Consider the following 21,426-nt stretch of genomic DNA (forward strand, 5'->3'; position numbering starts at 1 on the left):
ACTTTCTCCCTGTTCTCCCTTCTCTCTCTCTTATTCCTCTTCCTCTCCCTTGAAACAAACATGGTAACCCTAATTAATTCGACCTAGTAAAGACATAATTGTATTAATGAGAGAACTTCGGTGGTATAGTGCTTAGGGTGGTGAACTTCAAATTTGGAGGTTTGCAGTTATTCTTGTTAATTGGGGAATAGCATTTGACAAGTTGTCAAAATTCCTTATTTCCTTGCTCTTTTCTAACAAGAATAGAATAAAATATACTCGGTTTATACTGCCAGAATGAGACTGCAAAGTCCCTTTACTTCCGCAGAGTTAGTTGAAGTTACTAGAAAAAAACGTGGCAAAAAAAGGGTGCCCCTAACCTGCTCTCTGACCCAAAAATAGGAAATCTGGCCCTCGTCAAATCAAATTTTACGAGTCGTAATAATCTAGTTTTTTTGGTACCTACCTTTTTTTTAATGAGTTTTGTATGTATTAATATTTTTTTACGAGTTTTTTTGCTCTTCTGATTTTTTTTTTCTTTTTTTTATCATCTGGAATAATGTATCAACTGGGAGTGATAAGGGAATAGCGTGCCCTGATGATATCTGTCTCATTTCAATACGAAAAATGAGTTTTGTATGTATTAATATTTTTTTACGAGTTTTTTTGCTCTTCTGATTTTTTTTCTTTTTTTTTATCATCTGGAATAATGTATCAACTGGGAGTGATAAGGGAATAGCGTGCCCTGATGATATCTGTCTCATTTCAATACGAAATTTTCTGGCAGAGAATCAAATTTCTCTCTCATGTGTTCACGTACTTCTGTGTGTGTTTTGGGGTGGATACAAAATACTACGGATAAATTGGTGACCAGGGTGGTATACACCGGAAATCCCGCTTTTAGAAACTCACAGACGGTCAACCCATTAAGTTCTTTTCAAGCAATAGGTACCCTCGAAAAAGGAGGTCACTGTAGAAGGAGCCTCCATGAAGATCGTAACCTACACCACCATGTACGATCGGGCATCCGCATCCGTCCCCTGGAAAGGATTATGCGATTATAACAATCCGCCAAATCTGCATACACTGGCACCCAAACACGAAATCACAACCAGCCGAACTGTATAGAGGTGTAGGCGCCTAGAACTCATTTATAAAATTACCAATGTACCCATCAATTATTGTCATTGTTAAATATGACTTGAATGAGTTACAAACAAATCACTTAACCTTTGGTCAATGCAAGTGGTAAAGTGACTTCACCAAGTGAATCTCAAGAAAAACAATATTGCACTTGACACCAAGGTCTTATCACTTGATCCACAAGTGAACCCGTTAATTAAGTTCGCAGAAATGGTTTTCAAGCTGCGGAAAATTTAAAACCCATGACACACACATGTGGAAACATTGTTCCTACTTGACATAGACTGATGAGGAAAAACTTCCACATCAAAGAAAATCTTCTCAAGCAAAGTTCACTTCAAAGGTCACTTCAACCAGCCCTCTGTCACAAGTTCAAATCAATACATCACGACAATATTGTGAAAACAGGGCAGTATTTAGGAGTCCCGCCCTCTCTCCTTTACTGGAGGCCAAGCTACGAAAAATCGGAGCACCTAAGCCTCAAAGGGGGGTACTTTTTTGTGTACAGAGTTAAACTGTATAACAAGGTACATTTTATTCTAATCTTCAGGGTCGGATCTGCAATCGGACCACCCTGTATATTCAAATAGTGCCGCGAGCCGCAAAATAAATCAATTCGGCCGCCGCGCCGCACTTGCTAACCTATTGATAACCCATTAAGTTCTTTTCAAGCAATAGGTACCCTCGAAAAAGGAGGACACTGTAGAAAGAGCCTCCACGAAGATCCTAACCTACACCACCATATTACGATCGGGCATCCGCATCCGTCCCCTGGAAAGGATTATGAGATTATAACAATCCGCCAAATCTGCATACACCGGCACCCAAACACGAAATCACACCCAGCCGAACTGTAGAGGTGTAGGCGCCTAGAACTCATTTATAAAATTACCAATGTACCCAGTTATTGTCATTGTTAAAAAATATGACTTGAACGAGTTACAAACAAATCACTTAACCTTTGGTCAATCCAAGTGGTAAAGTGACTTCACCATTTAAGTGAATCTCAAGAAAACAATATTGCACTTAAGATCAAGGTCTTATCACTTGATCCACAAGTGAACCCGTTAATTAAGTTCGCAGAAATGGTTTTCAAGCTGCGGAAAATTTAAAACCCATGAAAGAAAATTAGTCCTCATATCTAACTATTATTTATTATTCTTATGACATGGGAAAATGTGCTAAATTTTAATGTGACAATATTATTGTGAAAACAGGACAGTATTTAGGAGGCCTGCCCTCTCTCCTTTACGGGAGGCCAAGCTACGAAAAATCGGAGCTCCTAAGCCTCAAAGGGGGGTACTTTTTTGTGTACAGAGTTAAACTGTATAAACAAGGTACATTTTATTCTAATCTTCAGGGTCGGATCTACAATCGGACCACCCTGTATATTCAAATAGTGCCGCGAGCCGCAAAATAAATCAATTCGGCCGCCGCGCCGCACTTGCTAACCTATTGACACAGTGTGCTCACAATACCCTTGTTTCATTCCGATTTTGTTTATTGTATTGAGTATCTTGTTTATTGTATGTTGTTTTAACAATGAGGAAATAAGAAGCGTGAGAGCGAAATACTGCGTGGAGATTCGAATAGACGTGTTGAACAACTCACCGCTGAGCTGTCCGTGACTCAACGCTGACGTGACGGCTCAGTAGACCTGGGGATCACGGTAATTCTGAGATCATGAGCCAAAATCAATCCGCCGTAGGTACGAGTACCTATCTTCTTCTTCTTCTTCTTCTTCTTTATTGATTACGATGTTAAATTGAAGCTTATTGACGCACCCTGATAAAATTAAATAAAAAAACCTGGTTCGGCGCAATTCTGCAAGGAAATTTAATAGATCCATAGGGTTAAAGGCATAGATCCATAGGGTCAGATTATAGGAGCCAACAACGCAGGTATTGTAGGTAAATAAAATTAAAAATTAGTAATAGCTTGTAATAAAATTTATATTTTGTCTATTGCTCTATTGTATAGTTTGTACAAACATGTTGTTTTCTTCAGGCTACAGGCACATACTACACTTAAATTAACTATTGTTGGGTTGCCAAATCAAAAATCAGTAAATACTGATTTGGCACTGTTTTGGATCAAGGAATTATTTACTACTTTGTATCGGTGTTAATTTGATACCTAATACCTACTATGATATAATTGCCATCAGATCAATGAGGAAAAAAATCCATTAGCAGGATGGCCTGGTAAACAGGGGGGCGTGAGTTCAATGCCAGCCGAAGCGTGGCATTTTGTCCTGTTTGAGAATTTGACCACAATAGTAAAAAAAAGGAATTTTAATCGTGTTGAGCATAAATGTTTGTCACAAATGTCGTTCCCTGCTTAATGCACTACGCTAAATTTTATGACTTGATTAGGACTCGAACCACCAACCTCCAGATCCGAAGTACCTATGGGTACTTACTTATTAAAAGAGACATTTCAAAAAACTTCATTTTAACTATCTATCACAATTTTTATCACAGCAAAAATCAGAAAGCTCCACCCTGTTCTGAGTAAAAACAAAACTAATACCTACTTGCATTAATTTAATTGAAAGTTTCAGCTCACGCGGAGATTTTTTTATAGGTACCTACCTATATATACCTTATACCTAAGTACCTAGGTACTAGGTACATACATAGATATAAAATTAGGTACTTACCCTATATACAATACATGTACATATAAAATTGAATATAAAAATAGATCAAGTACCTATACGTGTCTACCTACCCACATATTTGCTGATAGATAAAGTTTATCCCTGTAAAAATAACTTTAACTTTTTTGAATGACGTAGGTAGCCGTAGGTAGGTAGGTATCTATACGATATGTGAATAATACCTAGTACCTATTTATCTTACCAACACTCTGGTAGGTTTACAATGTTTTACATATCGTGATAATACCTACATTAAGTACCTACTCACATAGACATTTCAACCAGCTGTCTGGCTGGGGGACTTTGATTAGGGAGGTTACCAGCCTGAGCTAGGGCTGATTGAGAGACTGACCAAAAAAGCCGACCCCGTCTGGACATGGGAAAAGGCGAGGAAGGAGAAGATAGACATTTCAACCAGAGCTTCATTTCCGATAAGGTACATCCGGAATTCTGGATATGTATTAAGTAGGTATAGATACCTACCTACATTTTCAAAGTTCCAATTTTCAATACCTGGATAACTAGATACTTTTCTTTCTAGGTACCTGGGTACCTATGTGGTGGACCTGTCTGGTATAATTTTAGACGTTTGGTACCTACATTAGGTTGTGAGATGATTGTCTGAGGAAAAATATCTGACAGGGAACGAGAAAGAGAGGTTTAGGAAGACGCTGTTATATTTCCTCTTTTGTTATGAAAAACTCTTGAGAACCCTGGGTACCTATTTGCGTCAAAACAAAAAGAGGAGAAGGCCCGATAAGGTACATCCGGAATTCTGGATATGTATTAAGTAGGTATAGATACCTACATTCTCAAAGTTCCAATTTTCAATACCTACCTGGATAACTAGATATTTTTCTTTCTAGGTACCTAGGTACCTATGTGGTGGACCTGTCTGGTATAATTTTAGACGTTTGGTTTGGTACATTAGGTTATGAGATGATTGTCTGAGGAAAAATATCTGACAGGGAACGAGAAAGAGAGGTTTAGGAAGACGCTGTTATATTTGCTCTTTTGTTATGAAAAACTCTTGAGAACCCTGGGTACCTATTTGCGTCAAAACAAAAAGAGGAGAAGGGGAAGACGAGAAGAAGAAGAAGTAGAAAATTTAAAAAAGAGGGTTTATAGAAGGAAAAGAAGAAAGGAGAGGAAGAGGAGGAAATTTGGATAGAAAGAGGGTAGATTGGGTAGAACAGAGGAGAAGGGAAGACGAGAGGAAGAAGTAGAAAATTTTAAAAAAGAGGGTTTATAGAAGGAAAAGAAGAAAGGAGAGGAAGAGGAGGAAATTTGGATAGAAAGAGGGTAGATTGGGTAGAACAGGGAGAATTAGAACAGAAAAGAAAGCTAGAAAGGAGGAAAAATGTGATGAAAGATAGGAAGGGTGGTAGTGGTGGTAACTCTGGATAAATAAAGGATCCTTTGTTTTCAGCATTTTTTCTCAACTTTCTTGTATATCCCATTCAAAAAATTCCCCTTTTCTTCCCTCTCGCCCGTTTTACTCCCTTCTCAGTTTGTTATCCGTGAAGCAGAGGAGAAAATAATTATGAATAGGAAGGGATTTATTTGTCTAAGACTAAGAAGGGTGAGAGGGGATCGTGGGAAAAAAGGGATTGATGGACAGATTCAGATAACTGGAGAACGAAGAATTGGGTCAAATAGGGGACGAAAAGGGAAGAGGATTAGGTAAGTATCTACCTATGTAGGTACAACTTAGGGGGCAGGAAATAGAGATACGTTGTGTATGATGGTGGTTTCGAACCAGTGTATTTCGGTTTTCCAATATCCAATATTGGCTAGAGTGAATTGATGGACGTGACTTCTGCATAAATTACCAAAACTACACCAAAAGATACTCTACTTACACCGCTAAAGGTTCTTACTTCTTAGTTTACCACACTCAAGAGCATGTAGACAACTTTCTTTCCATTAAAACTTAGAATTAGGTAGGTAAGTGGGTATTCTTTTATATTTTGGTAGGTACCAACAGAAAGCTCTGTTTCAGAGGGGAAAATTGGCTGATTGTTAAAAGACAGTTTTTCACCAAAAGAACTAAACAGAGCTCTCTAAATAAAAGCATGTACCTATTGTAAAAAGATCTAAAGCTTTGTCCACACTCCACACATAGTCGACGGCCGTCGATCGATGTAAACATAAATAGAAAAGACAACTTTCGCAGTCGATCGTCGATCGACGGCAGTCGACTATATGTGGACACAGCTTAAAAGTGAACGAACTGCCCTGATATTCATGCTCTTGAATTTAGAACAAAGTTATACTTTCCTTCCTATAGGTAAGGAAAGTATTTTTTCCTTCCTAGTAAGGAAAGTGAAGAAATATAAAATTTCAAAATTTGCACTCACCAATATTCGGCCCGTCGTGGTTTGACCCGAAATAAGTTCTCCGGCCCAGTCCTTGGCTTCGGTCATGAAAGTGCCCTCGAACTCTTGCTTTCCCTGGCGGATCGCCTTCTGCTCCTTCTGCTTCGGGTCATTGGGCGAAAGCTCGGGCTCCTTTCGACAGCAAATGAAAGCGAAGAGCCTCCACAGAAGTACGATGACCAGACCGAGAATGAAGGTGAATATACTGGACAGAAGGAAGCACCACCATTTCCGTTCCTGGAGGCAGATGTCGATATCGGAAGTGGCTGTGGAGATGAGAATACTCTCGGTCGGCTTGCATAGAACACAACAGTCGGTCGACATTCTAGCACAGAGATTATCTGGTGAATAACCAGCACATTCTCGCCTACTAATCACCGCGCTGACTTGTACTCAACTGAATACTGCTGCTTGGTGTTGTTTTGCTAGGCACAACTTTATTTTGAAACGTTCTCTCTCGTGCGGAGGGAAAAATCCCGCGCGAACGTGACTGTAGGTATAAAACTTTGGGGAAAAATCCCTCGATGAAACTTTATTTCTGTGGGTACTACTTACTCACCTTTTAGTAGGTGACTACTGTTATTAAGTAAAATGGACTTTTTAGTCCTATGCTGGCAGAATAAACAAGGTATACAAATATTCTATTATTTTTTTTAGATGGACCTGACTGGACTGTAACGCGTGACCTGCATTATAGCCATACCTACCTATATATAAAAAAATAGGGTTTTAGATTTCGCCAAATACTTTATTATAGGTACCTACCTAATCAACCCCCCCCTCCCCACAGTAAAAATAATAAAAAATGGAATTAGCACAGCAGTAATGGCATCAGAAATTGTGTAAGTTTAGCACATATATTATTGTAAGATTCAAGCTTAGTAGAGGTAGGTGTAATATAGTTATTATGTTTGTACATCTCGAGGGTTATGGAAAGTAAAATGGAATTATACATCACGACAAAATATCAGAGCTGGAGAAACTTTGTGTGACAAAAGTTTCTTTTCATCAAAGGAAATATTTTTACTATCTATGATTAGGAATTACGAGTACCTCTTATTGGGTTAAAAAAAACTCTTTAGGTATAATAATAGTGCTTATTTATACTGCTCGCATAGGACTGAAAAGTCCCTTTACTCCAGCAGTAGGTTACTAACTACTATTATTGTGGTCAAATTCTCAAATTATATTGAGGATAAAATTCCATACCTCGGCTGGGATTGAACCCACGCCCTCCTCCTATGATTAGGAATTACGAGTACCTCTTATTGGGTTAAAAAAAAATCTCTTTAGGTATAGCCGGAGCCACAATTAACTTTCAGTCTATAAATAAATAATTAAAAGTACCTAAGGACTATTATCTCTATAAATAATTGAGTACATGCGTAACTATAGTAGGTATCTACAGTGGATTTTACCAATATTTTTTTTTTTCCCGACAAGGCCTGTTTAGCTTAACAGTCTGTTAAGTTCTATTTCATTTGTATAGGCTTCACAGGGCTGTGGGCTTAAAAGAAGGTTGGTGAAACTCGCCCTTAGTTCAATGAACTGGTAAACTTTATTCTTTAGAAAATGTTTTTTTTTTTTTTTTTTTTTTTTTTTTTGGGGGGTTTTTCCCCCCCCGGGCCTCTTTTTTTTTTCGGAGCCACAATTTAGGTACTTTCAGTCTATTATAAATAAATAATTGAAAGTACCTAAGGACTATTATCTCCATAAATAATTGAGTACATGCGTAACTATAGTAGGTATCTACAGTGGATTTTACCAATATTTTTTTTCCGACAAGGCCTGTTTAGCTTAACAGTCTGTTAAGTTCCATTTCATTTGTATAGGCTTCACAGGGCTGTGGGCTTAAAAGAAGGTTGGTGAAACTCGCCCTTAGTTCAATGAATTAGTAAACTTTATTCTTTAGAAAATATTTTTTTTTTTTTTTAGGGAGGTTTTTCGACCTACGTGCGTACATTTACGAGTATTTGATTACCTATGGGTACCTACTTACTTATTAAAAGAGACATTTCTAAAAACTTCATTTTAACTATCTATCACAATTTTTATCACAGCAAAAATCAGAAAGCTCCACCCTGTTCTCAGTAAAAACAAAACTAATACTTGCATTAATTTAATTGAAAGTTTCAGCTCACGCGGAGATTTTTTTATAGGTACCTACCTACCTATACCTTATACCTAAGTACCTAGGTACATACATAGATATAAATTTAGGTACCTAGTACCTACCCTATATACATCTATACATGTACATATAAAATTGAATATAAAAATAGATCAAGTACCTATACGTGTCTACCTACCCACATATTTGCTGATAGATAAAGTTTATTCCTGTAAAAATAACTTTAACTTTTTTGAATGACGTAGGTAGCTGTAGGTAGGTATCTATACGATATGTGAATAATACCTAGTACCTATTTATCTTACCAACACTCTGGTAGGTTTACAATGTTTTACATATCGTGATCATACCTAAGTACATTAAGTACCTACTCACATAGACATTTCAACCAGCCGTCTGGCTGGGGGACTTTGATTAGGGAGGTTACCAGCCTGAGCTAGGGCTGATTGAGAGACTGACCAAAAAAGCCGACCCCGTCTGGATTACCTACAGTGTGTCAACAAAAGATAGTGTTATCTATGAATTCTATGATGCTACAGGTATGCACTGAAAACTAACTTCTAAGTACAGCAGTAACACTATTCCATTCCAAATAGTGAGAACTAGCTTTTGTCTTTGTACACTTGTACAGCTGGGCTGCCTGTAAATATACCTTATTTTTTCAATACCAATATTATGTCTCACCTGTAGAATTTTATCATGCATCCTAAGTCCTGATTTAGAAGCAGGACTTTCATCATAAACTTCTGTCACATAAATGCCCTGCAAAAAAGTAATCAATTGAAGTAAGTAAAACAAGTCGAGAAGCAGTTGATAAATACTTATCTGACTGGAACAAAAACTTGATATTTTTTTTTCAACATCATGTTTAGGCTTAACTTTGACACAGCTTAGCTTAGCAAAAGACAGTGATAGTCCCTTGAAACAAACATGTTACTGCCTATCACTGTTAAAAAAAAAGTCTACTATTAGGTATTCATTTTCCAATGAACATCATAAGAACTAGGTACATTTCCAAGCAATAACAACTACAAGCCAACCTGGCATAAAGTTACTCACATTATCCGTATACCCCTGTGGACTTTTCTTGTAATCTTGATCTATGCCCCCTCCTATTTTGAATCCACATTTTAGTACCCGCCTTCCATCGGGAGCCATGCTGTCCTCTTTGTGCAAGGTGATGGGAATCTGTGAAAACAGAGAAAGTACACTTAGCTGATAAACGAACACTCTCACTTAACTCTAGTCATACTTTATTAATGTGCCAAGAGATTGGCACTGCAGGGAAATTTTACACAAGAATAAGGATGTAGCTATAGAGATGGAGATAAGTAAAATGAATAAATTAAACATTATGTATTGGGGGTCTGGCAAGGGTACTAACATTTACCTATAGAATACCTATCTATGGCTTATATTGCACAAAACCTTTCTTTAAAAACATGAAGGAATATGTTACATGTATGAGGAGACACTGTGGATAATCCCCCATTCAGATGCTGAGTGAAAAACTCATTTAATCAGATGTAACTGATATCTATTATATCTACCTACTAGGGTACTAAGTACTATGTAGAAATATCTTGCTAAAATAGTAGGTATAATAACTGTGAGCTTCTTGAGCAGAAAGCAAGTATGTACAAATCAGTGGCGTAGCGTGTATGTATGGCGTGTATGGCGGCCATACAACTCAAAAGTTCACTCTAATGCCCATAAATATTAATGGCATGTACCTACTGTGATGGGACTTGGTAGACCTGTGCATGAGCCCTACAAGGCCCTACACTTGAATTTAGACCACGCTACGCCACTGCTCGCGAACGGTATGAGCTAGAGACTTTAAATTTGGTATGTAGTTCACAAATGTGACAAACATGCAACACAAAAAGATAGATGCTGCGATTGGCGGTATTTGACCGTTTTTTGGCGGTTTTCAGCTTTACCGACTAAACGGTTAGAGATATTGTAAAACTCCCACTTCGTGCTCGGGAGGGGGGCTTCGCCCCCCTCCACCCCCCGGGGGCTTTGCGTGTTCGCTACGCGGAGTTGCGTATACGGTCGCGCTGCGCGCTCCCGGGGCTTCGCGGGGTTGTGCATGGGGTCGCGGTTCGCGCTCCCTTGTTTACGGTCGCGCTGCGCGCTCCCGCTATAAATGACTAAATTTAAATTCTCTACTTACACTGAGACACTCCATGGCTGTGCCAGCCTGGTGCTGAAATGCCATTTTGGCACACATTGCATACTCTTTGTATTTGAACTTCTAGGGCGGAAAAGTTAGTGGAAAACTGGGAAAATCCAGGGAGAAAACTCAAATTTCCCAGGGTTGGTCTTGACTCTTGAGGTGTTTCTTGATTTTCCTATTTTGTAAACTTTTCAACTTTTGAAAAATGAAAACAAGGAGCTAACCTAAAAAATTGTCACGGAGAATGCGAGGAGTGGATATTGTCAGAGAGTTGTGAAAAGTGAAGCCATTTCAATCAGTGTGATCGGCTGAGTCTACTCGGAGGCTGAGGTAACAAACGCATTTAACGTGAGGTGGTGTTCCTCCAGCCTAATCAAAAATGAGTTCTAGGACTTCTAGGCTAAAATCCATCAAATCTCTTCTATTTAAGTAGGTCACTGACTTACAAACAACACTGCCACAACACCAAGCTGAAAGTCTCATCCCGTAACAACATTATCAAAAAGCTGACAGGTTCAACTTGGGGTGCCTATCCACAATACATGTTCTCCGCACATCTGCAATCGCCCTAAGCTTCTCGGCGGCTGAGTACGCAGCCCCAGTCGAATTGTCACAGGCCTACTCAAACCCACTCCTGTTGATAAAATTTACTCTATCGCAGGAATAGCACCACCCGATATCAGGAGGACTGTTTCAGCAGAGGCAGAAAAACAGAAGCAGCTCAGTGATCGTCATCCACTCCATGGTCATATTGCAGTTATTGCACCACCTCCTAGACTGAAATCGAGACGAAGTTTCCTCCAACACACTAGACAACAGACTAGAAGTTCCACCGGAAGAAAGGAAACGAGAACTCTGGAGTCAGCAGGTACCAAACCCTTTGCTCGACTTAGAGGAAGAACTTCCCCCCGGAGCAAACTTGCCATTTTCAACCTGGAGGTCACTGAACCGGTTGCGAAGTGGAGTGACTCATCGCTGCAGGTATAACCTGAAGAGATGGGGTTATGTGGACGACGACCTCTGTGACTGTGGTGCTGCCCAGACTAACGCCCACCTGATAACCTGTGGACAACTACAACAGACGTGCACCCAAAATGACCTACTAGACCGCGCCCTCTACCATCCCTCTACGTCGCGGAGTACTGGAAATTATTCAAGGCTTGAGTATATTTAAGTAGGTACCTCATCTAGTTAGTTTTTGGGGCTCAATTTCTTGCACATGACACTTGTCCACAGTGCACTAACCTCCGTGAATTTCTTTATACAGTGTTGCCACGTGAACATTTTCATTTATAGCCTCGTCCACACCTTACTAAAAAATAAATATTTGAAATATATTCTCAAACTAAAAAATAAATATTTGAAATTTAAAGCAGATATTTAAAGTTAATTAAATTTTGTCAGATTTCATCAATAAACTTGATCTATCAAAATTTAAAGAACTTTACCAGTAACAATAATTCTCATTTCAAACGAAATTAGACTTTATGATAATATGACGATCGGGTGCATATCGGGTGGTTGAGAACCCAAGTTGCGAAAAGACAACATTGTAAAGTACAAAAAGGCGAAAGTACAGAAGCAGCAAAAACACCGCAGTTCTCAGTTCACTCAGTTGTTTACAAAACTATCTTACCTATCTCTGGGGATTTGCTAAAAGTCAAGAGAATTTAAGTAAATAATTTCCATTTATTCTAAATTCCAGTTATCTGTCATCTTCTTCTCATGAAGAAAAATCCCCGGTGTAACCGGTGTTCATTCTTTCAATCTTTCTTCAGAGTGAATAATAGACGTGTTTTGAACTTTCAAACTGTGTCTAATGTGCCTCTGTCCCATGTCACCAGTGCATTCTAGTTGTTATCACTCAAGTGCTACATTGTAATGCACTGACATGATTACATTCCTGCAGCTCTACAGGAATTACACAACAAACTTTCCACTCGCCTTCTCTGTATTTGTTCTTTGGCTTGTAAAATGATAAGCTTGACCAAAATGAGCCCCAGGAAGACAAAATGGACAAGTCTATATGCAAAGAAGGAAATTACATTGTATTCTTAGATGTATCAATTGGTGAAGAGAAAGGTAAGTAATAAACACTCAAGTATGTATGTACACAAGCCTTATCAATTTGTGATTAAAGGTTTTACAGTCATAATGTTTAAATAATTACTTTTACATTTAAATACTGGGTACTTACAAGAAAACATTGTAGTACCTACCTACTAGTAGGTACTTACCTAAGTAAAAAAAAGAATAAAAATAAATGAAAATGGGATACCTACAGTGAACTGGAAAGTTCAGAAAAAAAGTCCCATTAAGATCAACTCTGAGTGCAAGAGAAAATTAATTTACTCTGATTCTACTTTTTATTCACAAATGCATTTTCTTTTACAGTTGGCCGAATGGTAATTGAGCTTTTCAAACACATAGTACCAAAAACAGCAGAGAACTTCAGAGCTTTATGTACAGGGGAATATGGAAAAGGAAAGCTGGGCAAGGCACTTCATTTCACTGGTAGCCATTTTCACAGGATTATTCCTCAGTTTATGATACAGGGAGGTGACATCACCAACTTTAATGGGACGGGAGGAGAAAGCATATACGGACCTTGTTTTGAAGATGAAAACTTCAAGTTGAAGGTAATTTCTCAGTGTTTGCTGAAATATAGGCATTTGAATTTTCTTGGAGTACCTACTTATCTAATGCAAGAGCTGTTCCAAGGTACAATATTTTTATTTTTATTATTATTTTTTAAATGCATTTGTACTTTGAGACATAGGTATCTCTATTCTTATTCCTACACTGGTGAAAACTTCCTCATTTAGACGGCTTTATTGTTTGAGCAGTGAAGATGATGACTAGTGATGGGTCGTGGGTAAATACCCACTGGGTGGGTAAATAAAAATTGGGTATTTACCCGGGTATTTATTCACCCCCAGGGTGGGTAAATACCCGGGTATTTTACAAAAAGAAGAAAAATAAACAAAAAACATCGTCACTTGATTTTTTTTTTTAATTTCCCGGGCACAATTCGACTGAGGCGCTTCTTGAAAATACCCGGGTATTTATAAAAATTGGGTATTTACCCGGGTAAATACCCAGGGTATTTACCCCAAAAATAAGTACCCGGGTATTTACCCATCACTAGTCAAGGCTATGTTCAGGATGCTTACATTCACTAGCATGGTTTGTTTATTTTCTCTTGGGTCAGGATTAGGCTTGGGTCTGGCATCTACATTAGTAGGTAGTTACCAATTTAGTTGGTAAGCCTGATTTTAAGCAAAAGTTGACCGAATGATTGTTTCCAATTCTGTGCTTCTCTCATTTCAGGCTCCTCCGATTCAACAGAAGAGAATAGTGGAGTTTGTCAACAATTTTCTCATCAGTACGGTTTCATTCCTCAACACATTCACCAACAACTGTGAAATACATTTGCAACGGCTAAATGTGAAGTTGAGAAAAATTGAAGCTGACCTGTCCATATTAGAGGCTAAAGTAAGAGATTTACATATGTTGTTTTAATGATTTTTTGCTTAGCTGTTTTTGTTTTTTTTTTTGGTTTTTTTTTTTTTTTTTTTTTTTTTTTTTTATGACTCATGGGGAGTCACTGGAACAATCACTTGATAAATGAAGTGTAAAATAATGTACCAAAGAGCAATAAAAATTTTCTGTGGATAAAAGGAAATACTTGGGTACCTTTACCTACCTATTTTCTTCCTGAAAAAATTTCAAGCCTTACTTGATCAATGTTAAAATTAATGTTGGCTTCTGTCCAAGTGCAGATGGAGGGAACTGTAGCTGTTAGCTTTCTCCAAGAACAAACCTTATCTGTTAGGGATAAAATCCCCCTGATCGAAATCAAACCCATGACCTAATGCTTACAAGGTAGACACTAACCTCAGAGCCAACTAGGTTGGCATACCTAAATGAACCTAACCATATTTTGTTTCAGCATAAGTTTGAAGGTCAATTGAGTTTGGCCAACACAGGACATCCAAACAAATCGCCCTAAGCTTCTCGGCGGCTGAGTACGCAGCCCCAGTCGAATTGTCACAGGCACACGCGAAGATACATGTTCTCCGCACATCTGCAATCGCCCTAAGCTTCTCGGCGGCTGAGTACGCAGCCCCAGTCGAATTGTCACAGGCCTACTCAAACCCACTCCTGTTGATAAAATTTACTCTATCGCAGGAATAGCACCACCCGATATCAGGAGGACTGTTTCAGCAGAGGCAGAAAAACAGAAACTTTTCGAGATTGGAGTTTTTTTCATTATTATTATTTATTTCATTCCAAGAGTTTTTTTTTTCTTATGGAGGAAAAACGGAAAAGAAACCGAAATATAGAGCTCTGCTAGTAGAACTCAATCTGAAAAAATCTGGTGTGAACTTATCAAACCGAATATTATCCGATTTAAAATCGGATATCGATTTTCAGATATCCGGATTTTAAAACAGGATTTTATCCGAATCCGGTTAAATGACAGCTCTATCCTATACAGACCTACATATACCTACTGCATTACTATTTGGATAGTAGGCTGTATAATCTGAGAAAAGATAAGTTTGTAGTGAAAAATGGAGGTATAAAATAATAAAAAATAACTTGGTTTTTTATTTCAGAAATAAATAAATACAAAAACATAAAAAATAAATAAATATTAATCGACAGTAAAAAATAATAAAAAATGGAATTAGCACAGCAGTAATGGCATCAGAAATTGTGTAAGTTTAGCACATATACTATTGTAAGATTCAAGCTTAGTAGAGGTAGGTGTAATATAGTTATTATGTTTGTACATCTCGAGGGTTATGGAAAGTAAAATGGAATTCCTAGGTAATGGATGCGCAGAGACTTTGATACAAAACCTCCAGGAAGAAATTCAGAACATAGGATATTTTCTTTTGGTCAGGAAATGTGGAAAATTTCATTATTATAATTTTTGCAGCATTATTATAATCAAGGTGCTTTGGAAAAAAAAAGAGGAATAACAGAACATAAGAAGAAATTAGAAACAGGCAGAGGAAAAGAAATTTCAAGAAAACAGTATAGGTATAACAAACTTGAGGGACAGGATGATTAGAAATTCTAATAATAATTTAAAATCTGTCCCTCCTGAAAGAAAGCAAAATTTCTAGATACGCACCTGTCAAGATTATTTTAAATATCTACTTTTTATTAGATAGTAATAGTATTAGAAAGTAGATTGTAATACTGAAATAAAAAGTTAGTAATATTCTTGAGAGATATTTAAAGAGGCGAGAAAACACCCAGGTCCTGTCTACTTCTCTGTCAAATGCTCATTTGAGTGTTTTCTCTAGAGAATAAATTTCTAATTTCAAGATATAATCAACAATGGAAAATTAAAATTAATACATAATATACGAACATGGAGGATTACAACACAAAGGACAACATTGCAGAACCTCGATAGACCCAATTTCAAGATATAATCAATAATAGTTCAACAATGGAAAATTAAAATTAATACATAATATACGAACATGGAGGATTACAACACAAAGGACAACATTGCAGAACCTCGATAGACCAGATGAAAATTAATTAAAAAGATCAAATAAAAAAAAGTCTCAGGCCCAGGAGCACACTTTGAAATAATCAATTGTTAAAAATCATCCAATCAGAATGCAGCATTTTAAACTTCAATAAAAATGCTGCATTCTGATGTCAACAGAGTCCATACAATCAAATCAACAAGGGAGAGATAGAACAATGGCCTATTGAGACTCTGCTAAATAAACTAAATAAATTCAATATGGAAATAAATAATAATTGATCAGAACACTAACATTAAAAACGTTCTAAAGAAGGATTCCAACACATTAAAAATATTAGTTACACGTATATAAACTACATAATATAAAGTAAAATATCGTATCAACTAAATAATCTTTTGGTTAAAATGTTTTAATTAAAAAGATCAAATAAAAAAAAAAAGTCTTAGGCCCAGGAGCACACTTTGAAATAATCAAGTTAATCATCCAATCAGAATGCAGCATTTTAAACTTCAATAAAATGCTGCATTCTGATGTCAACAGAGTCTACACAATCAAATCAACAAGGGAGAGATAGAACAATGGCCTATCGAGACTCTGCTAAATAAACTAAATAAACTAAATAAATTCAATATAGAAATAAATAATAATTGATCAGAACACTAACATTAAAAATGTTCTAAAGAAGGATTCCAACATATTAAAAATATTAGTTACACGTATATAAACTACATAATATAAAGTAAAATATCGTATCAACTAAATAATCTTTTGGTTAAAATGTTTTCCGAATAACTTTGAAGATCATCACTTTGAAGGTATGGGTGTTAATGCAAACGGCTTTGTGGATTGTACACCACTCACAGAAGAGTAGACATTCTTCAGAATCTACCTTCAGCCTGATTTTTTGAATAATCAGTAGGTATTGGTGAACAATGCCAATTTATGGAATTCACATTCGTCCATTGTCCAATCACAGGGATTTAGTTAAAAAAAAAAAAAAAAAAATTTGAAGGTCATCACAATTGTATGGGTGTTAACGCAAACGGCTTTGTGAATTGTACACCAAATTGGTAGGTACACACTCACTAGAATATTCAGGAGCTCACAGAAGAGTAGACATTCTTCAGAATCTAAGAATCTACCTTCAGCCTGATTATTTGAATAATCAGTAGGTATAGGTGAACAATGCCAATTTATGGAATTCACATTCGTCCATTGTCCAATCACAGGGATTTAGTTAAAAAAAAAAAAAAAAAAAATGGTATATTTGGATGTGTGCGGCAAGGATTTGGAGTGGCAAGAGAAGTTAGTTATGTTGAAGCTGAAAATGACAAACCCTTAGTGGTGAGTACAAATGATTAGGTACTTATCTTTGTTTTATTGTTATTAAGTACAAGGTATACTTTGTAATGAATGCCTTACGCAGTAATTGCATTATGAGTTCCCCCGGTGCTGGGTTAACCCATTATATGCCGTGTGATATGACCCATGTGTGAGGAAATGTTCTGAAATGACGATGACGTCAAGGCTGAAATTACGTCGAACGTCATGCTGATGACTCATCGATACGATAGGAAGGTCCTGTTTTAAAGTTGATGGCTCTAGGCCGGGAGCCACAAAGTGAGTTAAAACTCCGTTTAAGTTTAACTCTCGAATTATGCAATCTGATTGGTTGATTTCAAAACAAGCTGGGCCCGTCCCTCCGGGAATTTTTTAGCCCGTAGTTTATTCGATCGTGGTTAAAGAAAATCAGTACCTAGTCCTACCTGGCATTTGAATTTTCTTGGAGTACCTACTTATCTAATGCAAGAGCTGTTCCAAGGTACAATATTTTTATTTTTATTATTATTTTTTAAATGCATTTGTACTTTGAGACATAGGTATCTCTATTCTTATTCCTACACTGGTGAAAACTTCCTCATTTAGACGGCTTTATTGTTTGAGCAGTGAAGATGATGACTAGTGATGGGTCGTGGGTAAATACCCACTGGGTGGGTAAATAAAAATTGGGTATTTACCCGGGTATTTATTCACCCCCAGGGTGGGTAAATACCCGGGTATTTTACAAAAAGAAGAAAAATAAACAAAAAACATCGTCACTTGATTTTTTTTTTTAATTTCCCGGGCACAATTCGACTGAGGCGCTTCTTGAAATCCTACCTATGTACCGAGCTGATTTGTTTAATATTCAGTTTATTATTGATTTGATTTTTGAATTTACTTTCATGTAATGATTTAAAATCAAGACTAGAGCCCGTTCTCCCTTTGTTCCTTTTAATGTTTCCTAATAACTACCATTATAATGTTTAAGTCGTTTTGTTTGCAGTTGAATCAAATGGAGGACGTAATTCGAACGATCAAAAACTCGGGCAACGAGTATTTCAAGCTCAATCGAATGCACGATGCTCAGCGCAAGTACAAAAAGGCCGTCCGGTACATCAAGTGGTACAACCAGAGTCAGTCGAAGACGCAGCAGAAACATTTCCGCTCCTACTATACTGCGGCACTGCTGAATATGGCCGCAGTTCAGTTGAAATTCAAGGCGTACAAGCGAGCCATCAATCTTTGTGATGATGTAAGTTCCCTAACAGTCACAAAAGATCTAACCAAGTCGCAGTGACATAGGACGTTTATTATAGCCGATGGCCCTACTTATAGCAATACCAAGTTCCTTAACAAAATTTTAGGTTGGGTGATTGTTGGCCTTAAGTTATATTTTGGTGGTTGGCAAAATGTACGGGGTTTTCGCGCTGTCTTACCGTTTGCCAACAGTTCCTCAGTTGTGTTATGTAACTTGGAGCGAAATCATTGCAAGAAGTTTTTTTTTCCTTCACAAAGCTACAGAATCGTCAATCAATCGTAGAATTGAAAACTCATTCCGTTAGCTCAAAACCTGAATTTTCCTCCTTATAAAGGTGAGTCCAAATCTAAACATAGTCGACCGACCGTCTATCGACATCGGTCGACGATGAGAAAATATGTTATCGAGGCAGTGTGGCCGGTTCAGTCGATATCGATCGACGCGACGGCCGGTCGACTATAAGTGGCCACACCTTAAAACTCATTTCTCCCTTTCAGATCCTGTTGATGGAGCCCAACAACGTGAAAGCCCTGTTCAACCGACCGTCTATCGACATCGGTCGACGAGGAGAAACTATGTTATCGAGGCAGTGTGGCCGGTTCAGTCGATATCGATCGACGCGACGACCGGTCGACTATAAGTGGCCACACCTTAAAACTCATTTCTCCCTTTCAGATCCTGTTGATGGAGCCCAACAACGTGAAAGCCCTGTTCAGGCGCGGTCGTGCCCAGGTGTCCATGAACAATTTCGAGCAAGGACTCCAGGATTACGAGCAGGCCCTGGACCTCTTACCCAACGATCAGCAAATCCTTAAGGAGATTGCCTTTGTGAGGAAACAGATGAGACATCACTTGAACCTGGAGAAGATGACGTACGCTCGCATGTTTCAGAACGGAAAGTGAAACATGTTTCAGAACGGAAAGTGAAACATGTTTCAGAACGGAAAGTGAAACATGTTTCAGAACCGAAAGTGAAACATGTTTCATAATGGAAAGTGAAACATGTTTCTGAACGGAAATTAAGTCGAAACATGTTTCACAGGTGAGAAATTGTTTCGAATTGTTTTGGGATGATATTGTCCGATTGAAATGGACTGCAGTCTCAACCATAGCTGTTCTTGCCAATGAAACTGTAGATACCTACATACTTATAAGAAGGTAGAGTTTTGAGTCTGAAAGCAAGTTCAAGGGGAATAAAATTGCAAGGTATCTTTACTTATAAGTAGGTTTAATAATCCTACCTTTTCAGTTGGAAAAATATGCAATATACAAGAATGGTGGTAAGAAATAGCCACCCAACAAACAAAGGCCGATTGTATCGAGTCAAAAGAGTTCTTTTATTATCCGCGCAAATTAAGATTAGACATTTGCCTTCACACAATATTTTCCACCTATAAATATGTGAAATTAAGTTGAGACTTTGAATTTATTAAAAAAAAGACTGATGCCAGGTAAACATAGGTAGTCTGTTTGTTAGTTTTTTGTTTATTTTGAATCACCTTCATGTAATTTCAAAAATTTGTGCCCGAGGGGGAATGTGCTGCCATTTATGCACACATGTTCTTATCTAATGAGTTATTTGAGTTCTGCACATAAGTACCTCTATTAATACATATTTATGAGAAAAATTATTTAATTACCTAACATAAAATAGTTCAGGACTTGACCAACTGGATGTTTTTTTTTTTTTTTTACCATGTCATTATTATGATTTCTGATTTTACTTGAGTAAATGATTAATGATACTTTACACATTAACCTATGTGAAAATTCCCCCTATCATGTTAATGACGGGACAGCAAACTTATGTTCCTCTCCATCAAGTTCTTAAGTCAGGTAGTCATGATAGCTAGTGGCAGGCTACCAGGCATTGTGCTGGTTAAAATCCAAGGGTGTGGTAATCCACGTGGGAACAGGTTCTCATGACTAACTCATTATTATTACCCATAGATAACCAGTTTATCGTTCTAGATACATGGATAGGGCTCATTCTACAAGATGATTTCAATCTTGCCTTGATTTAAAGTACCTATGAATTCAATATACAAGAATGGTGGTAAGAAATAGCCACAAGACAAACAAAGGCCGAATTGTATCGAGTCAAAAGAGTTCTTTTATTATCCGCGCAAATTAAGATTAGACATTTGCCTTCACACAATATTTTCCACCTATAAATATGTGAAAAGAACGCATTTCACAGATGAGAAAATTACGCATTTAAAATATGCGGAATGAGAGTAAAAGATTACGGAACTCTTGTTTTTTTTTTCTTACACGTTGACGGAAAAGTCTCGCTTGTGAGATTTGTTCTGTTCGTAATTTCGATGTGATTCTTTGCTCTTAAGTAAATGAGAAAATTACGCATTTACAATATGCGGAATGAGAGTAAAAGATTACGGAACTCTTGTTTTTTTTTTTTTCTTACACGTTGACGGAAAAGTCTCGCTTGTGAGATTTGTTCTGTTCGTAATTTCGATGTGATTCTTTGCTCTTAAGTACCCCATGACTGCTACGTTAATGTACCTAAATATAATGTCCCTTATATTGTATTTCTAGACTGGGCGTTTTCCAAACTCTGTTGTCAAAATGAGATCGAAAAACATTTCTTTCCTATTCTATGATTTAAAGAAATGGGTAAAAATAAAGAGTGGGTCAAATCAAAAGGCAAGGAAGACCCGTTACAAATACATTCCTTATCAAATAAAAAGTCCGAAAGCAAAGATTGTATATAAAGTCCTTGTACGCAAAGTCCTTATCAAGGACCAATTTGTTAATGTATTAAGTCCAAATGGAACTAATGACTTGATTTGGACTTCGATTTTTCTAGACTGGGCGTTTTCCAAACTCTGTT

The 21,426-nt window shown here is 37.4% G+C and overlaps 3 protein-coding genes and 1 long non-coding RNA gene across 5 annotated transcripts in view; 1 reads left to right on the plus strand and 3 right to left on the minus strand.

The window, feature by feature from the left end:
- Window positions 1-6,583, minus strand: part of LOC103511034 (calcium-activated potassium channel slowpoke-like) — a 41,643-nt gene extending 35,060 nt beyond the window's left edge. For both annotated transcript variants that reach the window (XM_026824910.1, XM_026824909.1), the window contains exon 1: window positions 6,145-6,583. In XM_026824910.1, coding sequence (XP_026680711.1) covers window positions 6,145-6,486 — 342 coding nt within the window. In that variant the 5' untranslated portion in view covers window positions 6,487-6,583. The remainder of the gene's footprint in view (window positions 1-6,144) is intronic.
- Window positions 6,584-8,818: 2,235 nt separating this feature from the next.
- On the minus strand, window positions 8,819-10,675 carry LOC103511035 (uncharacterized protein C45G9.7-like). Its single transcript, XM_026824906.1, has 3 exons — window positions 10,473-10,675; window positions 9,353-9,481; window positions 8,819-9,055 (listed from the first exon to the last, which is right to left on the minus strand). Exons 1-3 carry the CDS (start codon window positions 10,527-10,529, stop codon window positions 8,819-8,821), a joined length of 423 nt encoding a protein of 140 aa, XP_026680707.1. The 5' UTR covers window positions 10,530-10,675.
- Window positions 10,676-12,065: 1,390 nt separating this feature from the next.
- On the plus strand, window positions 12,066-19,886 carry LOC103511036 (peptidyl-prolyl cis-trans isomerase D-like). Its single transcript, XM_008475750.3, has 6 exons — window positions 12,066-12,557; window positions 12,870-13,114; window positions 14,428-14,480; window positions 15,235-15,244; window positions 18,273-18,569; window positions 19,251-19,886. Exons 1-6 carry the CDS (start codon window positions 12,488-12,490, stop codon window positions 19,476-19,478), a joined length of 903 nt encoding a protein of 300 aa, XP_008473972.2. The 5' UTR covers window positions 12,066-12,487; the 3' UTR covers window positions 19,479-19,886.
- Window positions 15,062-16,399, minus strand: LOC113468177. Its single transcript, XR_003392027.1, has 2 exons — window positions 15,912-16,399; window positions 15,062-15,807 (listed from the first exon to the last, which is right to left on the minus strand). It is a non-coding gene; the product is annotated as an uncharacterized LOC113468177 (long non-coding RNA).
- Window positions 19,887-21,426: the final 1,540 nt, after the last annotated feature.

The sequence above is a fragment of the Diaphorina citri genome, unplaced genomic scaffold, assembly GCF_000475195.1.
Source record: "Diaphorina citri unplaced genomic scaffold, Diaci psyllid genome assembly version 1.1 scaffold666, whole genome shotgun sequence".
Taxonomy (NCBI): domain Eukaryota; kingdom Metazoa; phylum Arthropoda; class Insecta; order Hemiptera; family Psyllidae; genus Diaphorina; species Diaphorina citri.

Excerpts from the sequence above, each read along its gene's own strand:
- LOC103511035 (XM_026824906.1), bottom strand. The coding sequence starts at position 10,529 with ATGTGTGCCAAAATGGCATTTCAGCACCAGGCTGGCACAGCCATGGAG. Across the intron at positions 9,482-10,472 it reads CAGCCATGGAGTGTCTCAGT|ATTCCCATCACCTTGCACAA; the intron begins GTAAGTAGAGAA and ends CTGTTTTCACAG. Across the intron at positions 9,056-9,352 it reads CACAGGGGTATACGGATAAT|GGCATTTATGTGACAGAAGT; the intron begins GTGAGTAACTTT and ends ACTTTTTTGCAG.
- LOC103511036 (XM_008475750.3), top strand. The coding sequence starts at position 12,488 with ATGGACAAGTCTATATGCAAAGAAGGAAATTACATTGTATTCTTAGAT. Across the intron at positions 13,115-14,427 it reads ATGAAAACTTCAAGTTGAAG|CATAAGTTTGAAGGTCAATT; the intron begins GTAATTTCTCAG and ends ATTTTGTTTCAG. Across the intron at positions 18,570-19,250 it reads CCATCAATCTTTGTGATGAT|ATCCTGTTGATGGAGCCCAA; the intron begins GTAAGTTCCCTA and ends TCTCCCTTTCAG.